Below are 27,341 nucleotides of genomic sequence, written 5' to 3' on the forward strand. Positions count from 1 at the left end.
CCTGGATGTTTCCTTCAGTGTCAGTTGACTTATATTTTCTGGGAAAAATGCAGGGTCAAAAAGGTTGTGGAAATATTGCAGTATTGGTTGAAGATAGGTTATCAAACATTTGTCCAAATATATACAGATGGATCCAAGGATCCTAATACAGGGAGAACAGATTTTGCTTTCAGTATTCCTGCCTTACATGTTTCTGTTAAAAGAAGGACATCAGATCATTTATCCGTATGTACAGTTGAGATGTTGGCAATTGTAACAGCATTCCAGCGGATAGAAGAATTACAAATAAAAAAAGTTATTCTTTGTACAGACTCATGCTCCGCATTAATGTCACTGCAGTCATTTACATCTCACAGCAGGCAAGATATGGTTAATGAGATTTATGAAACGTTGTACAGAATTAAAAATTTGAACATGCTGATAACATTTATGTGGACCCCAGCTCACAGAGGGATTAAGGGAAATGAAGGTGTGGATGCATTTGCAAAACAGGCTCTGAAACATGAGGAGATCTTGTGCGTATCACTCAGTAAATCTGAAGCCAAAGGAATAATCAAAAGAAACATCATCAAAGAGTGGCAGAACAGCTGGGATACAGGAAATACAGGGCGAGATCTCTATTTACTACAGCAGGATGTGGGAACAGGAAGGACAGCTAGAAGAATCAATAAAGAGGAGAATATAGGGCATACTAGACTTACTAAAACATTGCACTTAAGAAACAAGCACACAGGATTATGTGAACACTCTCAAATAGAGGAATCAGTGGAACATGAAATTTTTCACTGTCAAAAATTCTCTCGAGAACGCGAAACATTAAGGAGCGAAATCAGAAAGCTTGGACAGGAAGAATTAAGTCTAAAAAATGTATTTGACATTGAGTTAAAGAAAGAAAGAAAGAAAGAAAGTGTATCTTAGGTAGGGAAACTATTCCAGTATTTGAAAGAAACTGGATTGATCAATAGAGTTTAGTGAACAGGGAAATAATTCATTCATTCATCTTTTTGTTTGTTTGTTTTGCTTTGTTGTGTTGTGTTTTGTCTGTTTATTTATTTCTCAAGGGATAGAAAACTCTCCACACTCCAACATAGTAGGTGGCAGTAATGCACCTTAACGCTGGTTGCCACCGGCCATAAAACGTAACAAAGAAGAAGAAGGGGTCAAAGTTGAAGGGAAACTAAAACATGGTTGAACACGGTGATATCCGCGTGGTTCACCGAGGTGGTAGTAAAATAAACTTCAGGGAGCCTGTCATAACCAATGATTCAAGGTGAGTGTGTGTTTTCAGTCCGGTCATGTTAATTATTTTGTAGAAGAGATTCCCGCGGTTCTTCAGGTCGTAGTAGCCCTAGAGCTAAAGCCGGTGCTAGCCGTTAGCATTAGCACTAGAAGCTATTGGCTAACAGTTGATATTTCAGCTGCTGTATACAAAGAAGTAACGTTATCGCCACCTTCTCTCGCCCTGGCGACACTCAGCAGTTTATGTAACACATACCAACAAAACGCTGCAACCTTTCGGGCCGTACACTGTACGTTCTTGTGTGAAATATGCGCTAAATGTTGCTGCAGGTTCCTGCTGTGCGCCTCAGGAGAGTGTGTGAAGGTGTTCAGCACCTCCACAGAGGAGTGCATCCACAATCTGCGGGGACACACCGACCTGGTGACAGGCGTGCTGCTCAAACCCTCCAACCACTTGCAGGTACCGTCATCCCAACACACAGTTTGTTAACGGGGCTGCAGAGGAGGACTGACTCACTCAAACAGAAGTAATGTACTTCTAACATGCCTTGTTTTTATTTAAAAGGGCTAGTGTTGTCTCCTGAATCATTTCTTTTCCATGTAATAGAAAATATATATATATATATATATTAGATAACAAAAAGAAAAGCAGCAAATTGTCACAAAGAACTAGAACCAGCAAGTGTTCTTTTGTTTGATAAATAATGTGTAAATTAATTATTATGGATCAATGATCAAAATAGTTGCCCTAGTTGATTGCTTAGTTGACACATTTTTTCATCACTAACAATTGAATGGAGAGACTCAACAGCACATATGCTCTACTTGATGTGATTTGATGAGGTTATGGAAATGTCTGCTATCTCTTTCACCTTGCCGGCAGAGCTGAAACTACCACTGAGGACACAATTAATTTCCTTTTTTATTGTTGTTTATATAAATATTTAATCTATTTAGTCTAATTTTCCCTTGACACAGTTGATTCTGGAATGAAATAAATTTTTTACTCAAATTCAAGCCACATGAGACATTGTTACTGCCCAATGTTTGTTGCCAGTCTAAGCACTTTCACTGACAACAACTCAGTGTAAGCAGTTTCATTGAGAAGAACTTTTTATCATAGTCTACCTCCATGTGGAAAGAAACGCAATTGCTTGCTTAAACTATTGTGCTAAGTCACTGTCATTATATTCAGAAAGAGCTGCGGCTGATACGGTTTTCAGTTGTGTGTTTTTGACCCCACAAATGAAGTGCCTTTTAAATCCATTTCATTGTGATCAGCTGCATATTCTTAAATGCAAATCCTGGATGGATAGATTGTACTGTGACACTGAATAGAGCTGTTTTCCCTTTTGAGGTAAACTATGTCTTTTAATAAAGCATTTTCAACACAGTAAAATCTATTTTAAATGAATGAAACTGTTCCACAACTTGTAAATTTTAGCTTTTTTTTTACTCTTCAAACATTGGCATATGTTCAGATCCAGTGATTGATTGCACTTAGCACATTTCAGAGTTGTGCTTCCTAGCTGTTTCATGCATTACTTTACTGAAATAGCATATAGGTAGTTGCTTTTTACATATGGATTTATTGTGACATTTCATTTCTTTTGTGGTGATGCCTTCCTGTCTTGTTGCAGGTCTACTCTTGCTCAGCAGATGGCACTGTCAGACTTTGGGACTTCACAGACGGCATTCTTATTAAGGTACACCTGGATTCTAAAATTTTATTTTTCTCCAGTCTTCACATTCAGTTTGGCCAATACCGATCTGCCCTCCACCTCAATGTGTCCACTTCATCTGTTTGTTCATTGCTGTTGGGTGTTGTAGTGGACAGTACAACAGTTCCCCACTGCTCCTGACTGGTAGCACATGGCCAGATAATGAAGGAAACATAATTCATGTTCCATCTTTCTACTTTGTAAGCCGTGTTTTTGTCATGCACACTACCTTTAATGGCTGGTTAAAAATCCAGGATATGCAGTGAACTGTTATTAGAATGTTATAGTATATGATTATGCTGTTAAATTAACTTATACTATGTAGCTACTGTTCATTCACAATGAACAAGGTGTCCATGGTGGAGAGTGGTCAGGGCTTGTATTATACACTACCCCCCTTAGTGTGGAGAGCCCACAGTTGTGAGTGTGACTTTGTGCGCAGTGACACAGTAGTGAAGGACTACTGGGTTCAGATCAGTTTGAGCCTGTGTTGGGTTTTCTGTGGCTGCCATGTGACAACTCTGCGATCTCTTCCAGACTTACGTCATTGGATACCCGGTTTACTCCATCCACGCATCCGCAAACCATGAAGGAGTCATCTTTATTGTTACTCCCACGCTAAGTGACAAAAGATCTGGTAGGTTTGACATGTTTTCTAATTGTGATCATTGCTTGGGAGTGATGTCTGAGCAATTTTCACGTTGGTGACTTCTGTCTGAACCCAAAACCTAGCAATTAATGCCATGCACTTACTCATTCAGCTGCATGAGAGTAATCAATAATAATGCTGATATGGTACCAATTGTGTCTTGCTTTCAGCCCATTAAATGGAGAGTCTGCAAGTCAGATCAGGGTTGTGCGATTGCATGTATATTACAGTGTCTTATTTTTATTTTTTATTTTTTTCTTACTTCCACAAGGAGTCGCCAGTTAAATGTTAAATCATTCTCATGGGGGCATGTTTGATGTAGAAACTGGGTAAGAGGTCACTGGGTAAGATTGTGTAGTAGGCTGGTATTTGATAAGGTATGTTTGTATGTGCGTGCAGAGTTGTTCCAGCTGGTTGCGGTACATTTACCACAGAGCGGCGATCAACTGGTGGAAGCCAGAGAGCTTTCTGCTGTGCTCAGCAACGTCAGCTCCAACTCAGCGGCCATCGTCTTCGGCAGAGGGGTACATACACCACCACCGCTACTGTCACTAACGCACCATTCCCAAAAGTGATGTCCCTCACTTGACGTATCAGAGGGGTATTGGTCTGGGAGTTTGTGGACTTCTCTGCTGTGTCAAAACAAAATGATGTAGATATATTTTTGGCCATGAGTCCCAGCTATAGCTTCAATTAAGTTTATATCTGTCTTCAAAAACTCCAATAAACCTCAGTGGAAGCATAAAATGGGTCACTATCAAATTAACTTCAGATAATGATTTTTTTTCACTATTAAATTGGATATATAGCATTACACTTACAAACTTTGTTTTGTTCACGCCAGCATTTAGTCAAGAACTGTTTTTTAGTACAGATCTTGGTCAGCTGTCCTTATATACGTGTCGATAACCAAATATTATCTTACCTCACAGGGGGAATATATTGCTTCAGCTAAAGGTTTACAGCTGGAGGTCTACTTCTTCAAGAAGCAGAAGTCATACAGGTGAGCCACAGTGGGAGATGCTTTAGTTAGGAGGTGTGGAAATAAGCATTTTATTGAAAATGAATGAACATTTTGTGCCAAATGTTCATGTAAAACCACAAACAATTCAGTTTTTGTTTACAAATGCCACAGCAAACAATCAGAAAGACGTAGAGATCAAGACTGAAGTTCATATGTCACAGAAATCCATGTATGGTTCGTTCGTTTAAATATTAAAATCAATATTTTTCCGTTTTGGTTTTAAAACCGAAACCGATTTGGTTTTGAAACAAAATAATCCAAGAACGAACCATACACAGATTCACAGAGGTTAATGAACCATGAACCTGTGATTGGATGTTCAATAACACTGTATGTCTGACCTTCTGTGGCTTGTTAATAGGTTTTCCCTCAAAGAAGACAACAAGAAGGGAGGAAAGAACACATTCACGTGCGTTGCCTGTCACCCAAAAGATGACTGCATTGCCACCGGCCATGAAGATGGCAAGATTCGCTTGTGGTGAGTAGTAACAACACGGCCTTGAACCATATAAACTCACAACCAGCGTGTTGATCATTTTGAACTTTATTTTCTTGCATCACTGTTGATCCTTTCAGGAGAAACTTCAACCACAAGAAGGAGTACACATACTCCACCCTGCACTGGCACCACAGTGCTGTCAGCTCACTGTGCTTCACCCCAGAAGGTAGATGCATTTTATTCCCTATCTTATAGTTTCTATCTCTATATTTTTCAGGAGGGATTCTTCTTGTTGCTCAAGCTACTTTAAAGTGTCAAAACTGCAGTTAAGAGTTTCAGTCCTGTTTCAAAAAATGTGCTAGAATAGCTAAATTAGCTTGTGCTTTTTGGGGCGAGGCTTTAAGAAAAAGTCATCCCTGCCCTGTTCCTCCCTCTGTATCTGTTTCTGCTTTGTTTTATCAGGCACCAACCTGCTGAGTGGAGGCTTGGAGTCGGTGCTCGTCCAGTGGCGATACAACCAAGAGAGCCAGCGGGACTTCCTGCCCCGCCTGGGTGCTGCCATCACACACATCGCTGTCTCGCCTGATGGAGCGCTTTTCTGTACATCACACAGTGACAACAGTAAGGAGCTGTGACCCGTATTATGCACTGAGATGAAACACAATGAGCAACAAACAGTTAGGAAGTTATTGTAAAAGTGGACATAGTTTAAAACCTTTTCAGCATCTAGCAGTACTACAGAGCACGGTATTTCCACTATGTGCGCTACAGTTGCTACTTGGTTTAAACCCTGCTAGTTTTACATTTGACATCTTTTCGCAGACATCTGTGTCCTTAATTATAGCAAAGGCTGCAACTATGAAATGCGTATATAGACATTATTGAGAGGTTTCAGTATGAAAGGAATGCTGTGCTAACTGATTGCTGCCTCTTCTTGTTTTAGAGGTCACTATCATCCAGAGCTGTGTTAAAGTGTCAGCTGTCATTCAAGGCCTGGTCAAAGGTGAGTACAACAGCACGTACACTGGTCATAAACATGCAGTGTGGGCTCATAAATGATAAACATATATGTCATAAATAACCGTGGCAATTCTTGGAGAACAATTTAGCTTCCGAGGAAGATCTTGCCTTTTTATAGAAGCTTCTAATCTTTACCAATATTTTTAACTTAACAAAGAAATCGGTCACCAAGCACTGTGAGATTGCAATGTTGTGGGGAAAAGAAATAATTAAAATATTTAATTTGCAAGTGACAAAATTTGACTCTGGGCTACCACAGTGCTGTGTTCAAAGACATAAAGAAAAGAGATCAATCAAACCCCTGGTGAGCCCTTTTTAATCAGGCTGCATACAGTGATAATTTAGATCAATTCAGAGGGCTTTGTTGGCACGTGGTGTCAAAATGAAAAGGGAATGACTTTTAGCAAGTCTCTTGTGTCATATTTAGCCAGAAAAACCTTGTTTTTATATTTATAACTTGTGTTTTTATACCAGTGTCCCAGCAGGTTGATTTTGTGGTTGCATCATTCTGTATCAGTAGGCAGAGCTGCATGCTCTCTGTCCCGCACAACTAGTCTTCATATGACATATTTAAAAGAGAAAAAACAAGGTTTGAATCTGCAACGTTACTGTCCAAGAAAAGGAAGGAATTGATTATCAACTCTATTGCTTTTTTTTTGTTTATTTGTTTGGTTTTTTTTGTCCTGGTGCAGGAGAAAGTGTCAGGACAGACTTGATGGTGGATCCACGCAGCAAATCCCTGGTGCTTAATGGGAAACCAGGCCACCTGCAGTTTTACTCCCTCCTGAGAGACAAACTGCTGTACAACGTAAGCACTATGCTTTATAAGATGTGCCAAAGATATCACACATAAGTCAGAGCAAGTAAGTTTGTGGATCCCTTTTGAAGGCTTTTATTTACAGAATGTGCTATTGCACCTGAAACATGAGCATAAATATGCTTATGAGTACTTGGAGAAAACCTATTTAAATTATAAACAGAAGACAGGTTCAAACACAAATCTGTTCTGATCCACAGGCTCACTTAATAACACTCATCAACACCAAGGTGTGAATAAGCCTTAATAATTCATTTCTGACATCTGTCACCATCTGTGTTTCCACAGCTGGACATAGTACAGCAGGAGTACATTCATGAGTCGGGCCTGGAGCAGTTTGAGGTGGTCAAGGCGGCCTTCGATGCCTCTGGCAACTGGCTGGCAACAGTGGAAGAAAGAAAACAGAAAGCTGCTGAGCTGGAGCTTAATTTGAAACTCTGGTTATTTGATGAACAAACACAAAGGTACAGACCTGAACTTTAAAAATCTTTTTCTTCTTATTCCTCAACCACAACCCTGTAACGCTCTTTCTGTATCACCTGCAGTTTTGTGCTGAACACAACCATCTCGGCCCCACACGAGGCCCAGATTACAGCCATGTGCTTTTGCCACGCCACCGACAGCCAGACCACCATGCTGGTCTCCACCAGCAAGGATGGACACTTCAAAGCCTGGCAGCTGGCCGCACCAGGCCACACAGAGGGTAACCAGTCTAGCTCATTTTTTGACAGTCCATTCAACCAAAAGGAGTTTGGCTGATCTGTTGACATGTGGTAATATTTACTTTGCTCTTCTAATTTGAGCTGTCTTTTTCTGTAGTTGTAGGCTTTTCTGTCCTGTAGTGTGCATATTCAGTTTATTGTTTTATAACTTGGTGTTCTTCACAAATAAATGCTCCCCTAAGAGCATGCATCGTGCTGTGTGATACTCAGACACGAGAAGTAAACCTGTGACTGAAGCTGCTTTGGAAATCTGTCTTTAACCGCACACATTCAGGCTCTTTTTCCAACATCGGAGCACAATGTTAGAAAAGAATAGATTTCAATAGAAAAATGCACCCTTCAAAACATCACTGCACACACTGTATAATTGGAAAGAAATAATGTACATTTTCTATCTCTTATCAATCACTTGATCGCAATAAAAAAACACAAGGTATATATAATGTATAGTATGTATAATAAATACTTGAGAAATGAACTGTAAGTTAGGTTTCTATATTATCTTTAATAATATGTAACAAACAGGCCAAATTACCTATTGGAGTAGAAAATGTGTAACATTTTAGTTAAAATTCTTTTTAAAACATCCATATCATAATGGCCTCATACCATCAGTACCATACAGATGCCTTGTACAGCCATGATTCAGCACTTTTTTAGCCAGGGAGACATCAGTAGGAGTCAAGCCTTGGTTGTTGGCAGCCTCTAACATTTTGGCTTCACAACACATCAAGTTGAATGTTAGATTTGAGCCAAATGAGGCTGTATTTCTCACTAATCCAACACCCTCTGTGTCTGTCTCCCTCTCTCCTTCCTCCTGAACGTGCCAGAAGGTGAAGGTCCTTCCTGGTCGTGTGATTTTGTCGGAACCTATCACGGCCTGGCGCCTGAGTGCTGCTGTTTCTCAGCCGATGGTTCTCTGTTGGCCGTCAGCTTTCAGGAGGTGGTGACTGTGTGGAGCCCGGCCTCCTGGGAGCTCCTGACAACTCTGTCCCAGCCACCAGGAGCTATTAGGTCAGAGCATTAACATGCACTCAAAGATCCACACATTCCCGAGGGGGCTGGGTGCTGAAAGTTAATACTTCAGTATCAGCAGTAGTGAACTGATAGAGTTTGAAGCACTGTGAAGTATTGAAAATGATGATTGAATGCTTGGTCTGATTCTTTATATTCTATCATAGTTACCCATCTTCCTGTCCAGCTGGTTGTATTAATATTAAATAGTAATGCATTTGACAGGCTTGACCTGGTCTGTACTTAATGTATCATATTTCAGGTATCGTCTCCCAAGCAGCTATTGTTGTAAGATTAGAACAAACTGGAAAAAAAAGACCGTACGCAGGGACACCAAGGCCTAATATTCAGTTTTTTTTTAAAAACAGTAGGGTAGACTAGATAACACCTGACAGTACAAGACCATGCAGTAAACAGCATTTCTTAAAGAATAAGACTGGTGTTTTTCTTACTGTCCGAGAATCCGGTGAAAAGAACAAAACCTCCAATTTGTTGATCTGTGTCTCAGTACTTTCTTACTTGCTCTGTCCGCTCCAAGCTCATTTCTTTCTACTGAAGAATCTGTGTCCAACATATCGATGTTCAAAGTAGACAAAGGTCAGACAACAGCATTAAAGCATTCATCTGTGTAAGAAGACACAGCATAAATATAAAACCATATCCTGAAACAAAAGAAAAGTATTTATCAGCAAATATCTTATTCAGTGTCTGACAGACGCGTAAAGAAGCACGACGGTACACTAATTCTGTAAATTGGAAAAAGAAACCAAAACAATAAAGATTTAACTGCTTTCGCACACAGTGCCAGTGATCACAAGGAAAACTTCTCCTGCAGAGCGAAAGACTGTTGAAAGAAAAATTTGCTTATAAGGATCCAAACTGGTTTCAAAAGTGATCGTGGAGTCCAAACGGTGTGTCTCTTCAATATGATATATCACGATTTGAAATATATTGAGATATATTGCAATTTATTACCTTTTTCCAACTTCCAATTAGGTCCCTAAAGTCAAACCTTGTCAACATCTGTTTATCTAAAAAGATGCATTTCTCTGTTTGTTCATATCACTTTTTCAGTCCTCTATATGGTCCTGTTAAGTTAACAGCTAACAGCAGTTACTTGAAGCGCAGTGCACACGCACAGATTCACTCAGCAACCAGCTGTTTTAGAGTCTGGCTGTTTGCTGTGTAGGCCCCCTTAGGCCCCCTTAGACCCCCTTTTCTGGCAGAAGTCCACATGGTTGTTCCTCACCAAAAACAAGGGAAGTAACTACTGGAGAAAGTGCTGCCTATCAGCCAGTGCACGAATGTAAACAAATCTGAATTAATGACTCATAACCGATCAGCTGCCAAGCTCGAAAACTCAATCATACTGAGAAAGCCTCTTGAAATGAGCGGCTGTATCCTGTTGAATATGGGAACTGAAAGGGAAATTTGTGCGAATTAACACAGGTTGGAGGGAGAAAATGGGAAGACGTTTTGACAGCTGCCCGGTGCCCCTTACATAACTTCTAACTATGTATGTGAAGAACTGGGTCAGTTGCATGACCTCCAACTTCAGCAACTCCAGACTCTTTACATGCAGAAATTTGCAAAGGATTTCACAGACTCACTTTAACTAATACGTAGAAGGCAGCATTTTGAAGAGTGAAAAGGTGGCCTTTATTGATTTATCTCCCAGAAACACATTTTCTGGGTGTTTGGGTCTTGGTGGGGGTTCAAACCCTGCTTAGTAAAGCTAATCCTGTGAAATATGTGTGGTGTGAGGAGCTGGTTAGTTGGGGGTGCACTACAATTCTTTGTAGCCACAGGAAAATTAAGGGAACTTTTTTTCTCTCCAACAGGGATCTTTGTTTTGGACGACTTAGCTGTTCCAAGTATCTGCTGGGAACCACTGCCAAAAACCTTCTCTGCTGCTGGAACCTCCTCACCTGCTCCTGTAAGGCTGCATGTACAGTGTACATGTCAAAAATTCAAATTTGCAGCTGAATGTATTTGTTACAACTGGTTTTTTGTTTTGTTCATACACATAATTGGACTTTTCTTGTTGCTTGTTTCTCCCTCTTGCTCATTCTCCTGTCCCCTCTGGCAGTGGAGTGGAGCACCTCAATGGACATCAGCCTGCTGCTGGCTGACCCCCTCTCTGAGAACATGGCTGCCTTCTGCTGTCAGGCTGGATGCACAGACTGTAAGCTTTAAACTGGATGCCCAAATCTGAGTTTTAGCTTTTAGTTGTAATCACTCAAAGCACATGGAAAATGTTTTTGCGAATCAAATTTAAACCCACACCAACCATTTCTGAACAGGTTAATGACCATTAATGTATGACAAAACTGACCAGAGGTATTCCTAAAGATCAGACTTGAGAAAGGAATCCTAAATACTTTCAGTCTGCAGTGTAGCCTAATTACATTCAGTTACACAAGTTCAGTGCTTCAACTCAACAGTCTGAGCCACATTCTTTAAGCTGTGGATTGAAAAGACTGTCTGTATAAATATTTTAACAAGACTAAGAGTCTACAGCCACACTAGCAGCTCTGTGAGGCTGTACTTAGGCACAGCTGTAATTTGAGCACCTGAGACACTGGAATTTGTAGTTGTAGAAAATGGTCACACATGTATCGGTGTCACAGAGAAAAATGCTGTAGAGTTGTAAACTTGTAGAATTGATTTCCCTCCCACACTTTTAGCTTCTCAAATTCTTTATTGCAGGTGCACAAATCCTGTTCTGCGACCCACAAATGAAGAAACTCATTTTTTGCTTCCATTGCTGCCTCAAATATGGTTCACATTCACACACTTGTATCATAAAATGTGAAGTCATGGACAAAATTTGCACATCTGCAAATCAGTATGTGAATTCATGCAAAGACAGCTACACACCTTTTAGAATATTTTCTCACTGATACATTTTTCATTTCTTGGATGTTTTTCTAGCATAAACACATGTCAGTAACTGCAGCTGCTTGAAGCTGCTGCTACGAGTCTCCAGAGCTGCACGCTCTTGCTTTTGCACCTCGTATCTCAATGAAATGTGGAGGAAAAAGTGATTTGTGCACCTGTAGCGCCAGAGGCGGGCACTGTTCAGAGATCAGAGAAGCCTTGTGGCCAATGAAAGCAGCTCATTTAGGCACTTGTCTGTGTTTTTCCAATCTAGGTCAGATGATACCACACCCAGTTCCGTATGACAAAAGCCTTGACAGTATGACAACTACAGTAGCTTGGAAAATATTGCCTTATGTACACAGCTATAGTTTGAGGTCAGAATTTTCCAGTTAAAATTTCAAACTTGGACCTCCACGCGTTCCAGGTACACGATGCAAAATGAAAAATAGAGCGGTCTGTGACATTAAATTTTTAAATATGTTAAGGATACATAAAAAAGTATTCATAGGACGATTTGCATGAGCTACAGTACTTAGCTGTGATTATTGTGCAATAGCATACATAGTCAGAATGTATTGTTTACATAATAACAAACATGTAGGTATTTGTAGGAATCCTGCATATACCGCTGAGGCTTTCATCATATGGACCTGGGCATGGTTTCATCTCAACTTGATTGGAAAAACAATAGATCCAGATTGGTGCCCAAACAAGCTCTTTTGATTGGCCACAAGGCTTTTCTGATCTCTGAACAGTGCCTGCCTCTGGCTCCACAGGTACACAAATGACTTTTGCTCCACATTTCACTGAGCTATATGATGCAAAAGTGAGAGCGTGCAATACTTGTTGTTTGTGAGCAGCATACAGACTCGAACTGGGAGATTCAAGTAGCTGTAGTTAATGACTGTGTGCTGGAAAAATATCCAATAAAACATTTATTTGTGAGAAAATATTGTACAGGTGCATCAGAAAATCTGTCCGTGACTTCATGGCACAAATGTGTTTTGCACCATAGTCACTGAAGCAAAAATGTGAGCAGAAGAGTTTATGCCCATGCAATGAACATTTGAAAGCTGCAAGTGTTTGTGAGAGAGAGGTTTGCAACTCGCAAGCATTTTTCTCTGTGACTTCAAATTTACTGATACACGTGACTATTTTCTACAACTACACAATCCACCTCACAGGTGCTCAGTTGTTTCGCTCCAATAATACCTTGGTAATTAACATGCTCACATGACGGTGCAATCCATTCAATAATTTTCAACATTGCCACCCCGAGAGCCCTGCAGCTAGCATGGCTAATAATTCCACACTTTGTACCAACCCATGAGTAACTCTTCAAAAATGCTTTTTGATCCAAGATACCTGCATGTGTTCAACAAATTTGATATTTAGAGTATTTAGAATGTTTCTTGTTTTGTAACCGTGTTAATATGTTTTGCTGGTCTTCTGTTCTCTATGTTCAGTGTTCGTGTTTAAGCCCAGCGAGCCTCGGCCGCTGTTTTCCCATAAGGCCGTGTGCTCAGGGAAGGTGACTCGTGCCGTCTTTGCCCCGAGGGAGGAGATGCTGGAGAGCTGTGAGGAGAGCAGCCAGTGGCTCAACTGCTCACAACTGTACTTCCTCACTCAGTACATGGTAAACATCACACAATATTTTATGTTGTGATTATAATAGACAACAAAGATTGGAACACAAGAAGTCTTCGTCAACTCATAGTGAGCAGGAAATGGCTGAATTCAGACAAACCAAATGGATTCAAGCTAAACCTTCTTATGCGACCTGAATGTCATGGTCATTATCATGTCATTTTAGTGCCACAGGGGAAAAGTAACATTGCAGGACCAACTCCATACTTACCTGTTGCATATTCTGTGTGCTATTGTTGCATGGCTCATGTGGACTCTCCTCTGCAGGACCTCATGACATTCACCACCAAGGCAGAGGAGGACAGACTGATGGCGTCCAGCAAACAGGTACACAGCACGCCTGAGCACCAGCCACTACTTGGCAGGGGTTTCAAACAGTTTTGGCGTGCTACTCCAAACCTTTGGAAGTTAGAAGCTGATGCCTAGATCAGCTGTTGCTGCATATATTTATTTTGGGAATAAACACAGGGTAATGGTGAAGAGCAAGTTATTGTGCTTATTTAAAGAAACAGCAACACATGAACGAGATTGACCTCCGTCCCACCTCCTCTAATTCTTGACTTGTTTTCGTTATTATTAATGTGACATATTTCCTGTTTTTCCTGACATTGTGATTGTTTTTTTTTTTTCCCCCCCTCCTTCTAGCTTGTGATCGACGACAGTGTCGCCATGACACCATTTTACCTGTTGCTGGGGAAACACCGGCAACAGGGAAATCAAGACACGCTGAGCAGCGTCTCAGCTGAGAGGACGCCTCTGCCACAGGGCTCCGTAGCTATCAAAGAGGTCTGTAGTTCAGCCCTGTGTAGATTGTTATCAGGAGTGGACGTCTTTGTAATTGTTTTGCTTGTTAAAATAAAGATTAAAAAAAGTCCTCTGTGTTTAAGCTGGTTCATCGGCACCGAAATGTGACACTGGCTATTGAAGTTCAAAACAAAAATATAGATTTTAGTGACTTACAAGATTTTGGGGGTAATTTTGTCATTTTTCTTGTCGTTTTTCCTGACAGCTTCTGCAGACCCCGGCCCACGTCTTACCCTCCACCTCTTTCCTCTGCTCCATGTTTGTACAGTCTCTGCTCATCTCCGTGACAGACGGCAGGTCAGTAGAGTATCTAAATATTTGTTCTTAAATAATGATACAAACAGAACTGTGGTAGTGGTTATTAGAGCCCTGTCTAATATGTTAATATTGATAATATATTCTTCACTCGGTGTCTGATAATGTCACCATGACTTGACAAAACACTGCTGGGTGTCAGGCTTTGAATGATTCAGCAACCTAAGGACCTGGCTAAAACGGTGCAGTGTTTCCCCTGTGGACCTGTTGTTTATCATTTGGAAATATGAGTCATGTGAATTGTTTTTTATTTCTTTTTTTTTTTTTTTTTCATGTGTGTTCTCATGACCTCCAGAGAGGAAAAGAAACATGCAGAGGAGGAAATGGAGAGTGAGAAAGAGGAAGAGGACTCGGAGGGGGAAATGGAATCCAGCACCACAAGACTGGAATCACTGGAACATCAGGTTGCAGACTCTGCAGCCCCCGCTCTGTCAAAAGCCCAGGTTAGAGAACTGAGGAGGGTGAAGAAACTTGACCACAGCTGGCTCGCAGCCCTATTGGACTCGTGATCATATTCAAAGACAGACACTCGGATTGTTTTACACCATTGCATCAGAGTGGATATTTACGGGAAAGAAAAGAAGACACTGTCCAAGTATAAACAAATCCCTATAGAAATACAAAACAGAAAATAATTGATTGCTTGAGTATCGGCCCCTTTGGCAGCAGTTACAGCTTTGAGTCAGTCTGGACTTGTTTGTATTAGTTTGCACATTTGAACAATAAAAATGTTTTCTCTGTAAAGCAGCTGGAACTATGTTGGATGGGGATGATGTGTGAATCACAATTTTTGCCACAAACTGGTCTGGATTCTGACTCGGCCACACCAGAATATTAACAGTATTGTTTCTAAGCCATTCCTATCCTGTGTAGCTTTGGCTGTTGTCTTGTTGGAAGATAAATCTTTTCCCACTTCCCATTGTTCTGCTGCTGGCTGCAGCATGTTTTCCTCCAGTATTGTCTGTATTTCCCTGAGTTCTGGGGCCTCTACCACCAAATTGGCAACATGCAAGCATGCAAGTATAAGATCTTTCATTTCTCTTACACTATACTTGCGATCCATGCACAAGCATACAAGAGCTCTGTAAGACTTCCAAATGCATCTGCAATTTTGGAGCAACAATTGATTTTTTTTATTTTTTAATGAAAATTGCAACTGTGCATTTGTGTGTAAGCAGTCCTCGCCTGTTACTTGCTACCTACACAAGCCTCCCAGTTCCTGCTGCAGAGAAGGATGCCCACAATGCATGGCAGGACGGTGCCACCACCAGACTTCGTGCAGGGGATGGTTTGTTTTTGCAGATGTACAGTCTTTGGTTTACACCAAACAGAGTTTAGTGTGATGATCCAAAAACTCAATATTGGATTCGAAAGAACCTTGTTTTTCATTTCAGTCTCCCACATGCCTGCTGGTAATCACTTGTCGGGTTTTTGAATCACAGGATTATAGCTATCCCATATTTGATCCATTTTTATCATCAGTTACTCTTCTCTGAGGGATGTCAAGTGCCTTTAAGTGGATCTTTCTCCTACAGTCAATGTTGATATATTTTATCTTCCAGATAAAGCTGCCAGGCGTTGATTAAACGCAAATCATTTTACTTAATACGACTTAAAACAACTGGCTGCCCCAGTGTATGTCATCGTAGAGAGATTAAATACTTCAATTTGTGGTGGCGTTTCTTTTGACTTGGACATTAAAGTATGTCTGCTTCTTTCCCATTGTAATCCGCTGTTGTTCAATGTTCAAACACAAATGTCGGGGGAGGGGGGGAACTTTCTAAATGCATTGTATGCATGCACATATGTGCAATTACATTTTTCTATATTTTGGATTTGAATAAACAGATCTAAGCTTTCCTTAAATTGTTGCCCTCTGAGTCCAAACTCTCTGCCCTTTTCTGTTGTACTGTGTGATCTAAGTCGCTTTAGTTTTGCTGTAAAGTCAGGTCAGAGTCAGCAGAGTCTTGAGTAAAAAAAAATCCCGTCCTGAATAAGCTGTTTCGGAAGGAGAAGGTCACGTTTTGTTATCAGGCTTGGAGAAGAAGGTGTACTTAAATCTCAGCAGTTTTCAGTTCCTTTCTGTTTCAGCTCACGGGCTGAACTGTACGCTGGGATGAAAAAGAAGAAACTACTGTAATTCACCACTGGTTTAAACCCTGGAACTTTAATAGTATTTTTATATTTAGTTTTCATCACACACAAAAAAATCACATCTACAAACAGACAAAAATTTCAACAACAAAAATCAACTACTAACTTTAGTTGATTTAACTACTATCACTCTACTAACATGCCAGCCAAAAGAGGCGGCCGAACAATATGTAGCAGTGCAGGAGAAAGCTCTGAACAACCAGGCAATTAGTGCATCAGGTTCAATCCAGAATTCAGACATAGTCTGCCTTTGCATTTTCATTTGAGCAAGACACCACAGTGAAATGTATACTTATATATAATATAACATATCAAACAAATGTATATAAACAGTATAAATCAGAGGGATTGTCTCCATTTTAATAAAGACTACTAAAGTTTGAGAATCAGCTCACAGAGGAGGTTAGCACTCTGTAAGAGGGGAGGAATAAAAACTTCTTTTTCTGTGGACGTGGGTTTTAAAGGAGTACTCAGAGTTGATGCAGCAGAAACAGAGATTATCTGTTTTTTTAATTCCGCACATTCTTCGCCAAAACCTGGTGCCTTCAGTACCCACAATGCAACACAGGGATCTTGAGAGATTTTTTGGTGTATTGGGCCTAAAGGTAACAAAGGTGGGGCCCCTTTATGTACCTTTATTACATACAGTCAGCCTTTAATGTGTACCTTAAATGACTGACTTGTGAAATTGAGCAATGTTTGAGCTTCTAACACCTGACTTTCCCTATCAGCAGTGGTATCAGATAAATGTTATTTCTGATCACCTTTGAAATTACAGTTAAAGGCCTTTCCTGGAAGCTTCAGCTTTAATAAAAACAAATTATCACAATGTCTTGACAGGAGATTCTGACCAAACAAAAAATGCTAGAGATCTTACACATAGAAAGGAAGATATCTTGGCAGTTCCTGTTTGTAGGCATTGGCCTTTAGCGACAGTAAGTGGCCTTTACACTCGCAAGTATGCATTTTTTAGTATTTGCCTTAAACTGTTACAGGAAAAATCCTGCCTTCATAAAAAAAAATATTAAGTGCAATTTAACAATTCCTAGAAAGTACAAATTTGTTTGTTCTTTTTAATGTAAATAATATATTCAGTTCCAAACAGCATCCATCTTCAGGCTAAACCTAATGTTCTGTATGTGCCTTTGCATTTTAATACTGTTGTTCAAAGTAATTCTTATTGGGTCCAAAAAGAATGAAGAGGGCTGTGAAAACATGATGTCTGATGCTGCAACTGAACATTTCTCAAGCAAAACCTGCCTACAGAGCCTCAAAAAGGTGCTATGTATTCATTAGCTGTCTTACTGATTAGCGTTGAACTAGTATTAGGTGTTATGTAAATCTCTTAAAGTGGGACTAACTCCTGATATGACCATTACTATATCCTCATTGTTTTATTTAGTACATATCAGTTATCAAATTTGGATATACATTGTGTTAAAATGATTCAATGAACCACAAAATGCAGAGTAAAAGCCCACGCACGTGTCCCAGGCCGAGCCCTCCTGTCGCTTGTGTCGAGGAAAAACCAGGTCACTCTTTGTCTTTTCAGGCACGCAAGTCCAGATCATCCAGTTCAGCTTAAAGTCACTCAGTTTAACGCTGGCTGCCTGAAAGAAAGGGATTGTGGGGAGGAAAGTAGCAGCTAACTCTGCTGTGGTATGTGACCTCACACAGCAGCAGGCTAGCCCAAGACTCAGGCCAAGAAACCCTACGAACATAATATGTACACACACACATATATAAGACTAGACAGGCGAACGTAAAGGTTTTCTTTATTTAGAAGACCACATGCAACACAAGCAGTACCAACATCCGTATATTCTGTGGAGTGTGATTATTACATAAAAAGGATTTCTTTATGATTTAATGTCTGTGTCTACTGAACTACAATAACACTGAGATATATACAGAGAGATATATATATAGTCAGATTAAAGCAGTATGATACAGATGAATTCAAATGAAATGCAAAAATCTTTAAGAAACCTCACGCAAACTGTTAACACTAGGAATATAAAAACATGCAAAACGTCAACTTTTCCAGACAAACGGCAGAGCAACAGTATACACAATGTATTTTTTGTATTTTCCATTTGTATATTTAAGTAAGTTTGTACTGACTGAAGGCTAATGCTATTTACATAAAAAAATACAGAGTTACGGCCATGTGTGATATTCCTGAATCAGCAGAACAAACTGTTTTAAGAGCTGGTTGTGTTCTCATGCCCAGACTGAGTTTGAGGTTACATTGAACCCGGGTGGAACATAAAAATGAAGCTCCATTCCCAGTGATCCTGCACCTCCGGGCAAACCTGCAGACATCCTGACCCACCACCACACCCTCCACACCCTCCACCAGGTTTCATGGGAAAATGCGGCTAAAAAGTGGCCTTCTGTTCTCTGACATCTGGCGTGGCTAGCTCTATTTCCAACCTAAATAACCCCCCCTCCCCTTACCAAAATCTTGGCTGCCTAGATTTTTCATGGGTTGGCTGCAGCTAACTTGTCTCAATGTAGCCACATGTGTGCGTTTAACAGCTGTCAAGGCTAATTTACAACAAGGTGCCAGAAATCACTGGAGGTCCGAGGGGGAAAAGAACTAGTTATATTAGTTACTTTAGGTGGGTAGATCTTTAAAACGAAATAACACATTATTCTTTTTACAAATGAATAGTTGAATTCATAAGCAACTAAATACAGTAGTGTAAGTAGTAGTAATAGTCTTGCTCAGCACACCCAGGGTTTTGCTGTTAGCCTGGTATGACCAGTAAGTAGCTTATGGTGGCGAGTGTTAGCAAACTTTCCATAGCTTTTGCTTTGTTACCAGTTAGCTGAACCTATGACTTGTCTGTTGCTGATGTTTTAGCAGAAAAAGTCACATATGCTCACTTTAAAGCAAAGATAGTTTCTGAAGGTCTGTGACTTTAAACTGTTTTTGGAGACACTTTACTTACTGACAAAATCACTTCAAGGGAAAAGTAGCATGCAAAAAAGCCACAAACAACATGCAATACTATTTAAATACATTTTCTAGACTAGTAAGAGTAACCTGAGATCAGATCAGGGTTGCTGGCTTCGCCTCCCTGGCTGACTTTTCGAGGAAACTGGGATATCTGGGGTATTCAGCCCTGGCTAAAGGAACTGGTATAGTTTTTCCTCATAGACTTGTATGGCTGAGGCAGGGAGACAGTTATTGAGTGAAATAGGACTGAGCAGGGGGTTTTGGGTGGAGTCAGGACTTTAGCCATGTGCAAAAATATTGATCAAATGCCTGATCACGCATTAGATGTAATGACAGATGTCAATCACTTAAAGTGCCTGTGTAACAACAATCATGATTGAAATTTTTTTCAAGAGAACGAAAAAATCACAAGGGGACAAAATAACACTATTAATGTAAACTACCAGAGAAACTAGATTTAAGTACAATCTCAGAGTGGGTTAGAAATATTCAGATAACTATGGGTATATGAAAGCAATAGTGAAGCTACACAACTACTGTCACCTGATAAAAATCTATATCCTATGTATTTGGAATGCTTCAGACAGGTAACTGGATTCCCTCACTTCCTTTTATGCCGCATATGGACTTTGACTTTGGTAACTGAGAGAGCTATTGAGAAGGGTGCATAGGATTTCTCATTTCTTTCTTATGGCACAACCGTGAGCAATGGCACAGCGCAATACTGATGATACAATTATTATAAAAATCACCGTCTTTATCTCCTGAATAAATACAGTTATTTGCATAACCCTTTATAACTACGTATTAAAGAGACCAGATCCCAATTCCCAGTTTTGAGTTTGGTTAAATAAAAAGCCCCCCCCCCCCCCTTGTCTGGAGGAAGGCATCCACAACCTGCTCATCATACGTGTTAGTTGACACAACCAAGAGTAGGCTACCAGAGAACAGCTAGCAGACACAGCTACAGCACCAAGGAAGTCACTGAGAGGCAAGTGTCAGAAAAGGGGGGAACGCTCTGTCTTTTCCGGTCTCAGCCGTTCCCCCTAATGCAACCCTCAGTGCCTGCTTCCCTGCAAGAATTCTCCCTCAGTTTGCCCTTTAGTTAGCTGAAGCACCTTCGTAAAATCTTTCCAGCTAGACCCAGGCTGTCAGGAGGAGAATACTTTACAGGGCCTCCCCTCACTTCTTTAACAGGACCCTCAATGGGGTCACAAGCCTAGAAGTGATGGATCCTTGTTTGACAGTACATATACGTATCAAAGAGCATCGACCCATAGATGAGAAGCTGAGGCTCTCATCTGACTCCCATGCTGAAAAAGTTAGAGAAACCCTGCCTTATCTAAAGTTTTACTATGGATTAGTATCCAGTTCTTAAAGCTTTCAACTCACCTCCTCCTGCTAATGATTAATGCTTTATTAGTGGCTACAGTATATATAGTATGTTAAGTTACCTTTCTCTGGTTTACCTTAGCATTCCGCCAGCTACAAGCAAAGATGTTAGCTGGATAAGGCTGGGTAAGGCTTGAGAAATATGTACCCAGGACAGAGTCTCTTTAATGGGGTTAGACTGTGGTAGAAAGTGAGGGGCTTTCTACATTCTCCACCTTCTGCTCCGGCGAGCAGCAGAGGAAGAGGCGGCTGCCCAGGCTCTTGAAAGCAAACCCAAAGTACATCATGTGACCCATGGCCACGAAGGAGACAGAGATGATGACCAGCAGGCCAAAGGCCTCCGGGTTCGGAGCCAGAATCACCATGATGAAGTGCAGCAGGTCTAAGAGGTAATTCATGGAGTTCTGGACACCGTTGATGACACCTCGCTCTGACTCGATCACATTCTCCTGGATGAGCTGGGTCACTGTCAGGTCAAAAGACCAAAGGCCTGCAAGACAGAGATTAACAATCCTAATGATACTTTAACAGCCACAATAAAACAACTTTCCGAGACAACAGTAGCTGTAGAGGGAATCACCAGTTAATATTATTTGAATCAAAGGTTGCAGATATTGCTCTGACATCCGGGGTCCATCCATAGAGGTCTTGTGTGAAATTGCGGTGACTTATAAAAACATTCAACCCATGTACCTGCTTGAGTCACCTTTAGGAAGTCAGCCTTTTATAATCTTATGAAAGGAAGTGAACTTGCCAACAAAGCATGGACACTCTAATTTCCTTTTCAATAACACTAACAAACTAACTTAGACTTTGCACCATTGACTTTATTGGCAAGCAATGATCATTTGCACTTTGGAGCTTCTACTCTGCTCCAAATCAAACTAATTCATGGTATTTCATGGCATTTAGATGAACCCCCCCTTACCACCAAATGATTCAAGGGGAACTACTTTACTCACCAACTCTAGCAGCAATGACGCCAGCAAACAGCAGACTAACAGACATGTAGGACTGCAGAGGCAGCAGCTCTTCAGCTGGTGCAGCAGTGGTGGCGTTTCCACCGGTGAGGCTGTGGTCGGCCTCGGGCAGCGCCGTCTCTCCAACCAGGTGGGAGTAAATGTCCTGGAAGGGCGATACGCTGAGGTCGAAGGAGCTCCCGGGAGCAAAGACGGAGACGACACACAGCATGAGGCAGGACAGCTGGGCCACGCCCGATATGAAGCCTGTGCGGATCAGGCCGCACTTCTTGCGAACCCAAGTGAAGGCGACGGTGCCGCAGATGCCCGACACGGCCGAGGCCCCCATCAGCAGGCTGAGCACCGAGCCGTTGAGGCCCTGCGTGTAGGCGTAGCCCGTGGTGATGCAGTCGAAGCCCAAAACTGTCATGTAGAGGAACGCCAGGGACATGCCGGCGAAGAAGATGTTCTGGTTGTAGTAGGCCACCCAGCCGGCCTTGAGGGTGCGCAGGGGTTCGCTCACCTGGTAGCAACAGCTGTGCGGCTTGGGAGAGTCGGGCGTGGCCACGACTGCGGTTTCATTCATCAGCGGCTGAGACGACTCCTCAGGGCTCTGGCCGTTCTCCAGGTCTGCAAACAGGCAGAGATTTAGTTCTGCTCAGTCTGGATCGTGACACAGACCAGAACTCTCCAAACCCAAACAATAAGTATGATGCTTTTTTAAGAAGGTACAAATCAAACACAAGGCTACCTTTCGGGGGGCTGAGCTGTTTGAGCTCCTGATGCTGCTCCTTCTGGCCGACTTTCACAGCCAACGCCGGCGTCTTCTGGTAGACCTTCCACAGCAGCGCGTACTCCAGACACATGGAGCACAGGTTCCAGCCCGAGATGAAGCCGCAGCCAATGAAATGGGAGCCAAAGGCCATTATCTGACCCACCAGCATGGGAGCCAGGATGTTGGTCAGCTGGTCAATAATCCGCACTGTGGCGTTCATGTCTGTTTGATACAAGAGTGGTAGGGGTTGGAAGTCAACATTAAGTTCCAGATTTAGGAGGAAAGTGGCCAAATAGTGGCCCATGAAAGTCCCCACGTTTTGGTAGCTTTTACAGATTCATATGACAGCAGGTTTGACTAAAACGACAGTACTAGCAGAGCAAATTGATATGGGTCACCAAGTTCATAAGTGCTGAGAATGTTTGCCACCATGTGAGCTTATCTTTTAAAAAGTTTACAGCAATCTGGAGAAAGCTGCAGGGGCATAAAAGGCGAAATCGAGAGTGAGTCAGCATCCAGGGTTCAAAGTCTGCCGCACTGCACAGATCTGATAACGGGTCAAGTCGGGTCTACATTAGATGATAAGCCAGCAGTGGGTAAGAAACACTGACCTGCCAACTGGCTGCTGTCCTGACCCGCCACAACCACCACCCAATCCCTCTGGATGGTGATGGATGTAGCCGTGCTGGCTAGGTTGGCAACGTTGGCGATGGTGATCACCATTATATAGCAGGTGGTCTGAAAAACAACATGGAGTATTTTTACATTTGTAGGTTATTATTACATTTGATCGGTATCCATTTCATGTCATTAAAGGACAATCTGGGTCAGGTTACTTGCTGTCAACAAACTCCATGTAAAACCAACAATGACTTAATTGTCTGTATAGGCAAAACCTAATGCCCGTCCAAAAGTAATTTAAAACACATTACTGAGTCACACGGTTGCACTGGGTGACATGTTCCTTCATTACCATAAACACACACACTGTAGTTTATTTTGAATTCTAAGCAGTTCAACCCAAGAACAATTTTTCCATTTGATTGTTTAGTTTGAAGGATTTGTAGGCTGTAGGGCTGAAGAGGTGGAAATAGATCAGAATCAGAAAAAAACAAATTTTTGCTTAACAGGAATATGCAGTTTTACAGTTATTCCTTTAATCATCATGGGAACCTTCCGATTTATCTCCCCGGTTTGGGAACCGCTGCACGAAAGCAAATGCATCTTAACAAACGCACTATTTACTCCTGTTTGAGCACCGTTTGCTAAAAGCCATCTCTCTCAGGAAATCGCTGAGCCTTTATAAAAATAATGAAACTACATATTTGCAACATGAAACTTCACCTTTTCAGGAGGAACCAATGGCTTGAGTGTCACATACAAAGTAAGGAAGTCATGAAGTACTCAGATACGGACTAAGGAATCCTTTTGCTTCTAGTTTAGGCTATTTTTATGATTTAAATTCAAGAATGACAGGCACCTTTATGGGTTGAATCCCTTTATAACTCTTACTAACCGAAGGCAAAGCCCACACGCTGCCATCACATGTCACAAAAAAATGGACTACTTCCTGTAGGAGAAAAATCAATAACCTTCTGGGAAAAATAGCTCTTTAAAAGAAAAAACAGGGCAGCTGATAATACACGGGTGACCTCAACTACAGCAGCAAGATGACAAAAAAAAGGTCAAAAAACGTGGCACACTTCATCTAGAATTCGGCCTCTTTGTTTCTTATGTGCGTTGCAAAGCAGCCGCTCTGTTCAGAAAAGCAACAACATTGCTCCAACAGGCCAGGCCACATTTCTCTCCCTGTCCGTGTCATGTGACAGGCCTTGTAGAACCTGCTGACTACACAGTCTTCAACGAGACACTCTATCTCCTTTCTCGCCAACCCCTTTCCACCCCCTCCGCACACACACACACACACTGACACTGGCCGTCGCTCTAAACACTCTCACACGGACAACCCCCTCCCCCGCTTTACTCTGGGGACCCAAAGGCGTCCCACAAATGCAAAGGGCAACACCCCCCCCAACAGAAAGGCCTTTGTGTTTCAACCAGATACCCAAACCAGGCTCCCACGGTGAACCGAGACCTGCCTAGTCTGCAGCTCTGGTCAGCTGCAGGATCAAGTCCGAATCTTTGTGGTGAGGGAGCGCTCATGAACTTACATAGTTCAACAAGTGTAAACAAGCCCCTTGCAAGACACTGACACAAGCTTTCCTTTCCTACAGATGTGTATAGTTACCTCTGATGCTTTGTGTCCTCATCAGAAGAAAACCTAATTGTTCATGTTCCATAATTAGTAATCATTATGCAACAAAAAAAAAAAATATTTTGAGGACTATAAAATAAGAAGACAAGTTGTCTGATGTGTCAGTTTTTTATCAAACAAAAATTTAAATAACAAAAACCTGCTTTGTCAATTTAAGTTAGTGGAACAAAGGTCTTCTGGGAGTGAACTACACTCGTTTCACTCTTCTGTAAAAGCTGTTTCAGTGGTCATAAATCCTATTGACGCAGGAGCCCATATCAGTAAAAGCAATCTTGAGGTCAGAGTGTTGTACTTGAGGTAAAGGGGCAAAAATGCTTTCAGTCAAAATCCCCATCAGATCATGTTGAAACCATGAGTGTGTAAGAAACAGCACAGGGGGGATCTTACCAGAATCCATCCATTGTAAAGCTCCACAAGCTGTTCTTTGAACTGGAAAACAACCATCAGGAGGATCCCGCACGTGATGACGCAACTGTTCTGGACGAGCAGTGAAGTCTGGGCCACTGTGGAAACACCACGAAGAACATTAGGGACAGAAATCTGATCAAAGACAACAGGTTTCTGTCTGATAAATGAGTTCATTACAGCGCTTTAACAAGACAGTTGGATGCATTCCCCGCTCCCTCATCTAATCTAATTGTGTCTGCCAAATTCCTCTGAATAAACATTCAACAAGAGTTGCATTTAACTATGACAGTGAGGGAGGCAAACAGCACATGTGCACAATGTACATGATGACTATAATGCTAATCCCTTTGTTGGTGCTCTGCATCTATTTTCAGGATCAAATCTACATGGTTTTGGCTTTTTATTCGTGGCAAACGTGTTGTGACGACCCCTCAGGAAAAGCTGGCTTTGATTTAAGCTGCCTTACCTTTGAGTCTGGGATTTTTGTCCACCCAGTCCCCAATGATGGCCCCCAGCAGCAGCACGGAGCCGGCCACCACCAGCCCATATACGGCCGTGAGCAGCAGGCTGTTGCCATACAGCTCGACCAGGAAAACAGCCACGGCAAAGTTCCACATGCGGTCACCCTGAGAATTTAAAATTTTGATTAATTAAAGGTCAGGCTGATATTTGATCCAACATTTCCAAGTTGGTGCTGGTAGGAAATGTGGTTTGGGTGCTACATAAATAATAAGAGCCCACTCTGCTGCCATGGGCTGAAAAACTAACACCCTCTTCAGGTGACTCTATCCTTGGAGCCATGGAGGAGCTTTGTAAAGACCAGCAGTGTGTGGTGAGCTACACTGGGAAAACATGTCATTTTGTATTGTAATGACAGTTATAATAACACATATAATGTAACAATAACACATTCATGGTGTATTACATCTGGTTTGACACTAAAGTAGGCTACAGATGTACAAATAGATAATAGTGGGTCATTTAAAAAGACAATAATGTGGTTAATTCTAAGTCACTGTTTCACTTACCCATGTTGACAGAGCATGTCCCATGTAAATTAGGAATTTAGAAGAAGTGAAGAAGTCTCGGGCAGATTCTGCAAAGCATTTAAACAAACACTGAACTGTCAGAGGCGTTGCAGCTGGTGGTCCGCAGCCACCGTTTTACAGTCATGATGTGAAGGCTCTGACAGGGAAATATCTTGTTATTGCAATGCAAAATAACCTACCACAGCAAGTCTTCTTAGGTCCAGAGTTTTCCATTTTAAAGGTGTCCAAAAAAAAATAACCTAGTGAATATTACTGTTTTTCCCTTTACGCTGTCTTCTCTTTTGTGCTTGAAGGAAGTCGACCCCTGTCACTGCTGGACCTAAAGATTACTGACTGCAGTGACACAAACACGGCGTTTCTCCCTTTTCCTCCTTTCCAAACTTAGCTATCACTGTAGCTGAAGTTGGAAAGAAATAGCTTTATAGCCTAAAAGCCGGTTTGTCGCGAAAACACAAAGCTGGGAGCCGAACGCAGTGCTGCTCCGTCGGGCGGTGAGCTCCGCTCTGATGCTCTGTGTTTACGTCCCGCACGAAATATACCCACGTTGTCACGTGACCTGGCTTTTTTTTCCTGTTTTTTTTTTTTTTTTTACATTGTGTCAAAAACAAGCGGGGCCCTCCTACCGCACACAAGCTCGGGGGAAAAAAAGCTGAAACATGTCTGTACAAAAAAGGTGTCATTGTTAACAATATCAGAAAAAAACCTATAGCCCTCTTTCCTCAGCGGTTGGTGGGCTTTTGTCTGAATTGGCTCCCTTCCCTCAGGACGGTTCGACACCAATCAACACCTGACCCAAGACGCTTCTACAGAGATAACAGCTCTTTATCACAGCAAATGAATTATGGAGCCTATTTGGCTTACTCAATCTTTCTGAAGGTTAGGTGTCTGCTGTTGTCAAGTGTGTGTGTGCTTACTCACTACAGTGGTTTCTCCCACCACAGAGTTCACATCTTAAACTTAGGCAAAACTAGCAATACCATCATGTATAAATACTCCATTACAAATCCTGCTCTCAAAATTTTACCAAAGTGTTGGTGGGAAAATGTACTGAGAATATCACACCTAAAAGT

The 27,341-nt window shown here is 41.6% G+C and overlaps 2 protein-coding genes across 3 annotated transcripts; one reads left to right on the plus strand and one right to left on the minus strand.

The window, feature by feature from the left end:
* Positions 1–1,120: 1,120 nt before the first annotated feature.
* wdr75 (WD repeat domain 75) lies at positions 1,121–16,160 on the plus strand. 2 transcript variants are annotated; one of them, XM_046053402.1, is made up of 21 exons: positions 1,121–1,270; positions 1,570–1,699; positions 2,880–2,945; positions 3,498–3,597; positions 4,009–4,133; positions 4,542–4,612; positions 4,995–5,111; positions 5,210–5,298; positions 5,535–5,693; positions 6,016–6,075; positions 6,785–6,900; positions 7,198–7,373; positions 7,455–7,612; positions 8,462–8,645; positions 10,487–10,581; positions 10,735–10,830; positions 12,995–13,164; positions 13,443–13,502; positions 13,821–13,961; positions 14,185–14,276; positions 14,590–16,160. In XM_046053402.1, the coding sequence occupies exons 1-21, from the start codon at positions 1,185–1,187 to the stop codon at positions 14,801–14,803; spliced, it is 2,505 nt and encodes an 834-aa protein (XP_045909358.1). In that variant the 5' UTR covers positions 1,121–1,184; the 3' UTR covers positions 14,804–16,160. The 2 variants fall into 2 exon arrangements, with proteins under 2 accessions (XP_045909358.1, XP_045909359.1); XM_046053403.1 differs by having other exon boundaries at positions 8,465–8,645.
* Positions 16,161–18,206: 2,046 nt separating this feature from the next.
* On the minus strand, positions 18,207–26,770 carry slc40a1 (solute carrier family 40 member 1). Its single transcript, XM_046053405.1, has 8 exons — positions 26,451–26,770; positions 26,251–26,318; positions 25,689–25,848; positions 25,202–25,317; positions 23,151–23,277; positions 22,516–22,761; positions 21,768–22,394; positions 18,207–21,295 (listed from the first exon to the last, which is right to left on the minus strand). The coding sequence occupies exons 1-8, from the start codon at positions 26,482–26,484 to the stop codon at positions 20,979–20,981; spliced, it is 1,695 nt and encodes a 564-aa protein (XP_045909361.1). The 5' UTR covers positions 26,485–26,770; the 3' UTR covers positions 18,207–20,978.
* Between the last annotated feature and the right edge of the window lie 571 nt (positions 26,771–27,341).

This window comes from Micropterus dolomieu, linkage group LG07, assembly GCF_021292245.1.
Source record: "Micropterus dolomieu isolate WLL.071019.BEF.003 ecotype Adirondacks linkage group LG07, ASM2129224v1, whole genome shotgun sequence".
Classification (NCBI taxonomy): domain Eukaryota; kingdom Metazoa; phylum Chordata; class Actinopteri; order Centrarchiformes; family Centrarchidae; genus Micropterus; species Micropterus dolomieu.

Bases quoted from the DNA above. Each gene is read 5' to 3' on its own strand.
- wdr75 (XM_046053402.1), top strand. From the start codon at position 1,185: ATGGTTGAACACGGTGATATCCGCGTGGTTCACCGAGGTGGTAGTAAA. The intron at 4,134-4,541 runs GTACATACACCA...CTTACCTCACAG, and splicing joins CCATCGTCTTCGGCAGAGGG to GGGGAATATATTGCTTCAGC. The intron at 13,962-14,184 runs GTCTGTAGTTCA...TTTTCCTGACAG, and splicing joins GCTCCGTAGCTATCAAAGAG to CTTCTGCAGACCCCGGCCCA.
- slc40a1 (XM_046053405.1), bottom strand. From the start codon at position 26,484: ATGGAAAACTCTGGACCTAAGAAGACTTGCTGTG. The intron at 25,849-26,250 runs GTAAGTGAAACA...TTAAATTCTCAG, and splicing joins GACATGCTCTGTCAACATGG to GGTGACCGCATGTGGAACTT. The intron at 23,278-25,201 runs GTAAGATCCCCC...GTTGTTTTTCAG, and splicing joins TTTACAATGGATGGATTCTG to ACCACCTGCTATATAATGGT.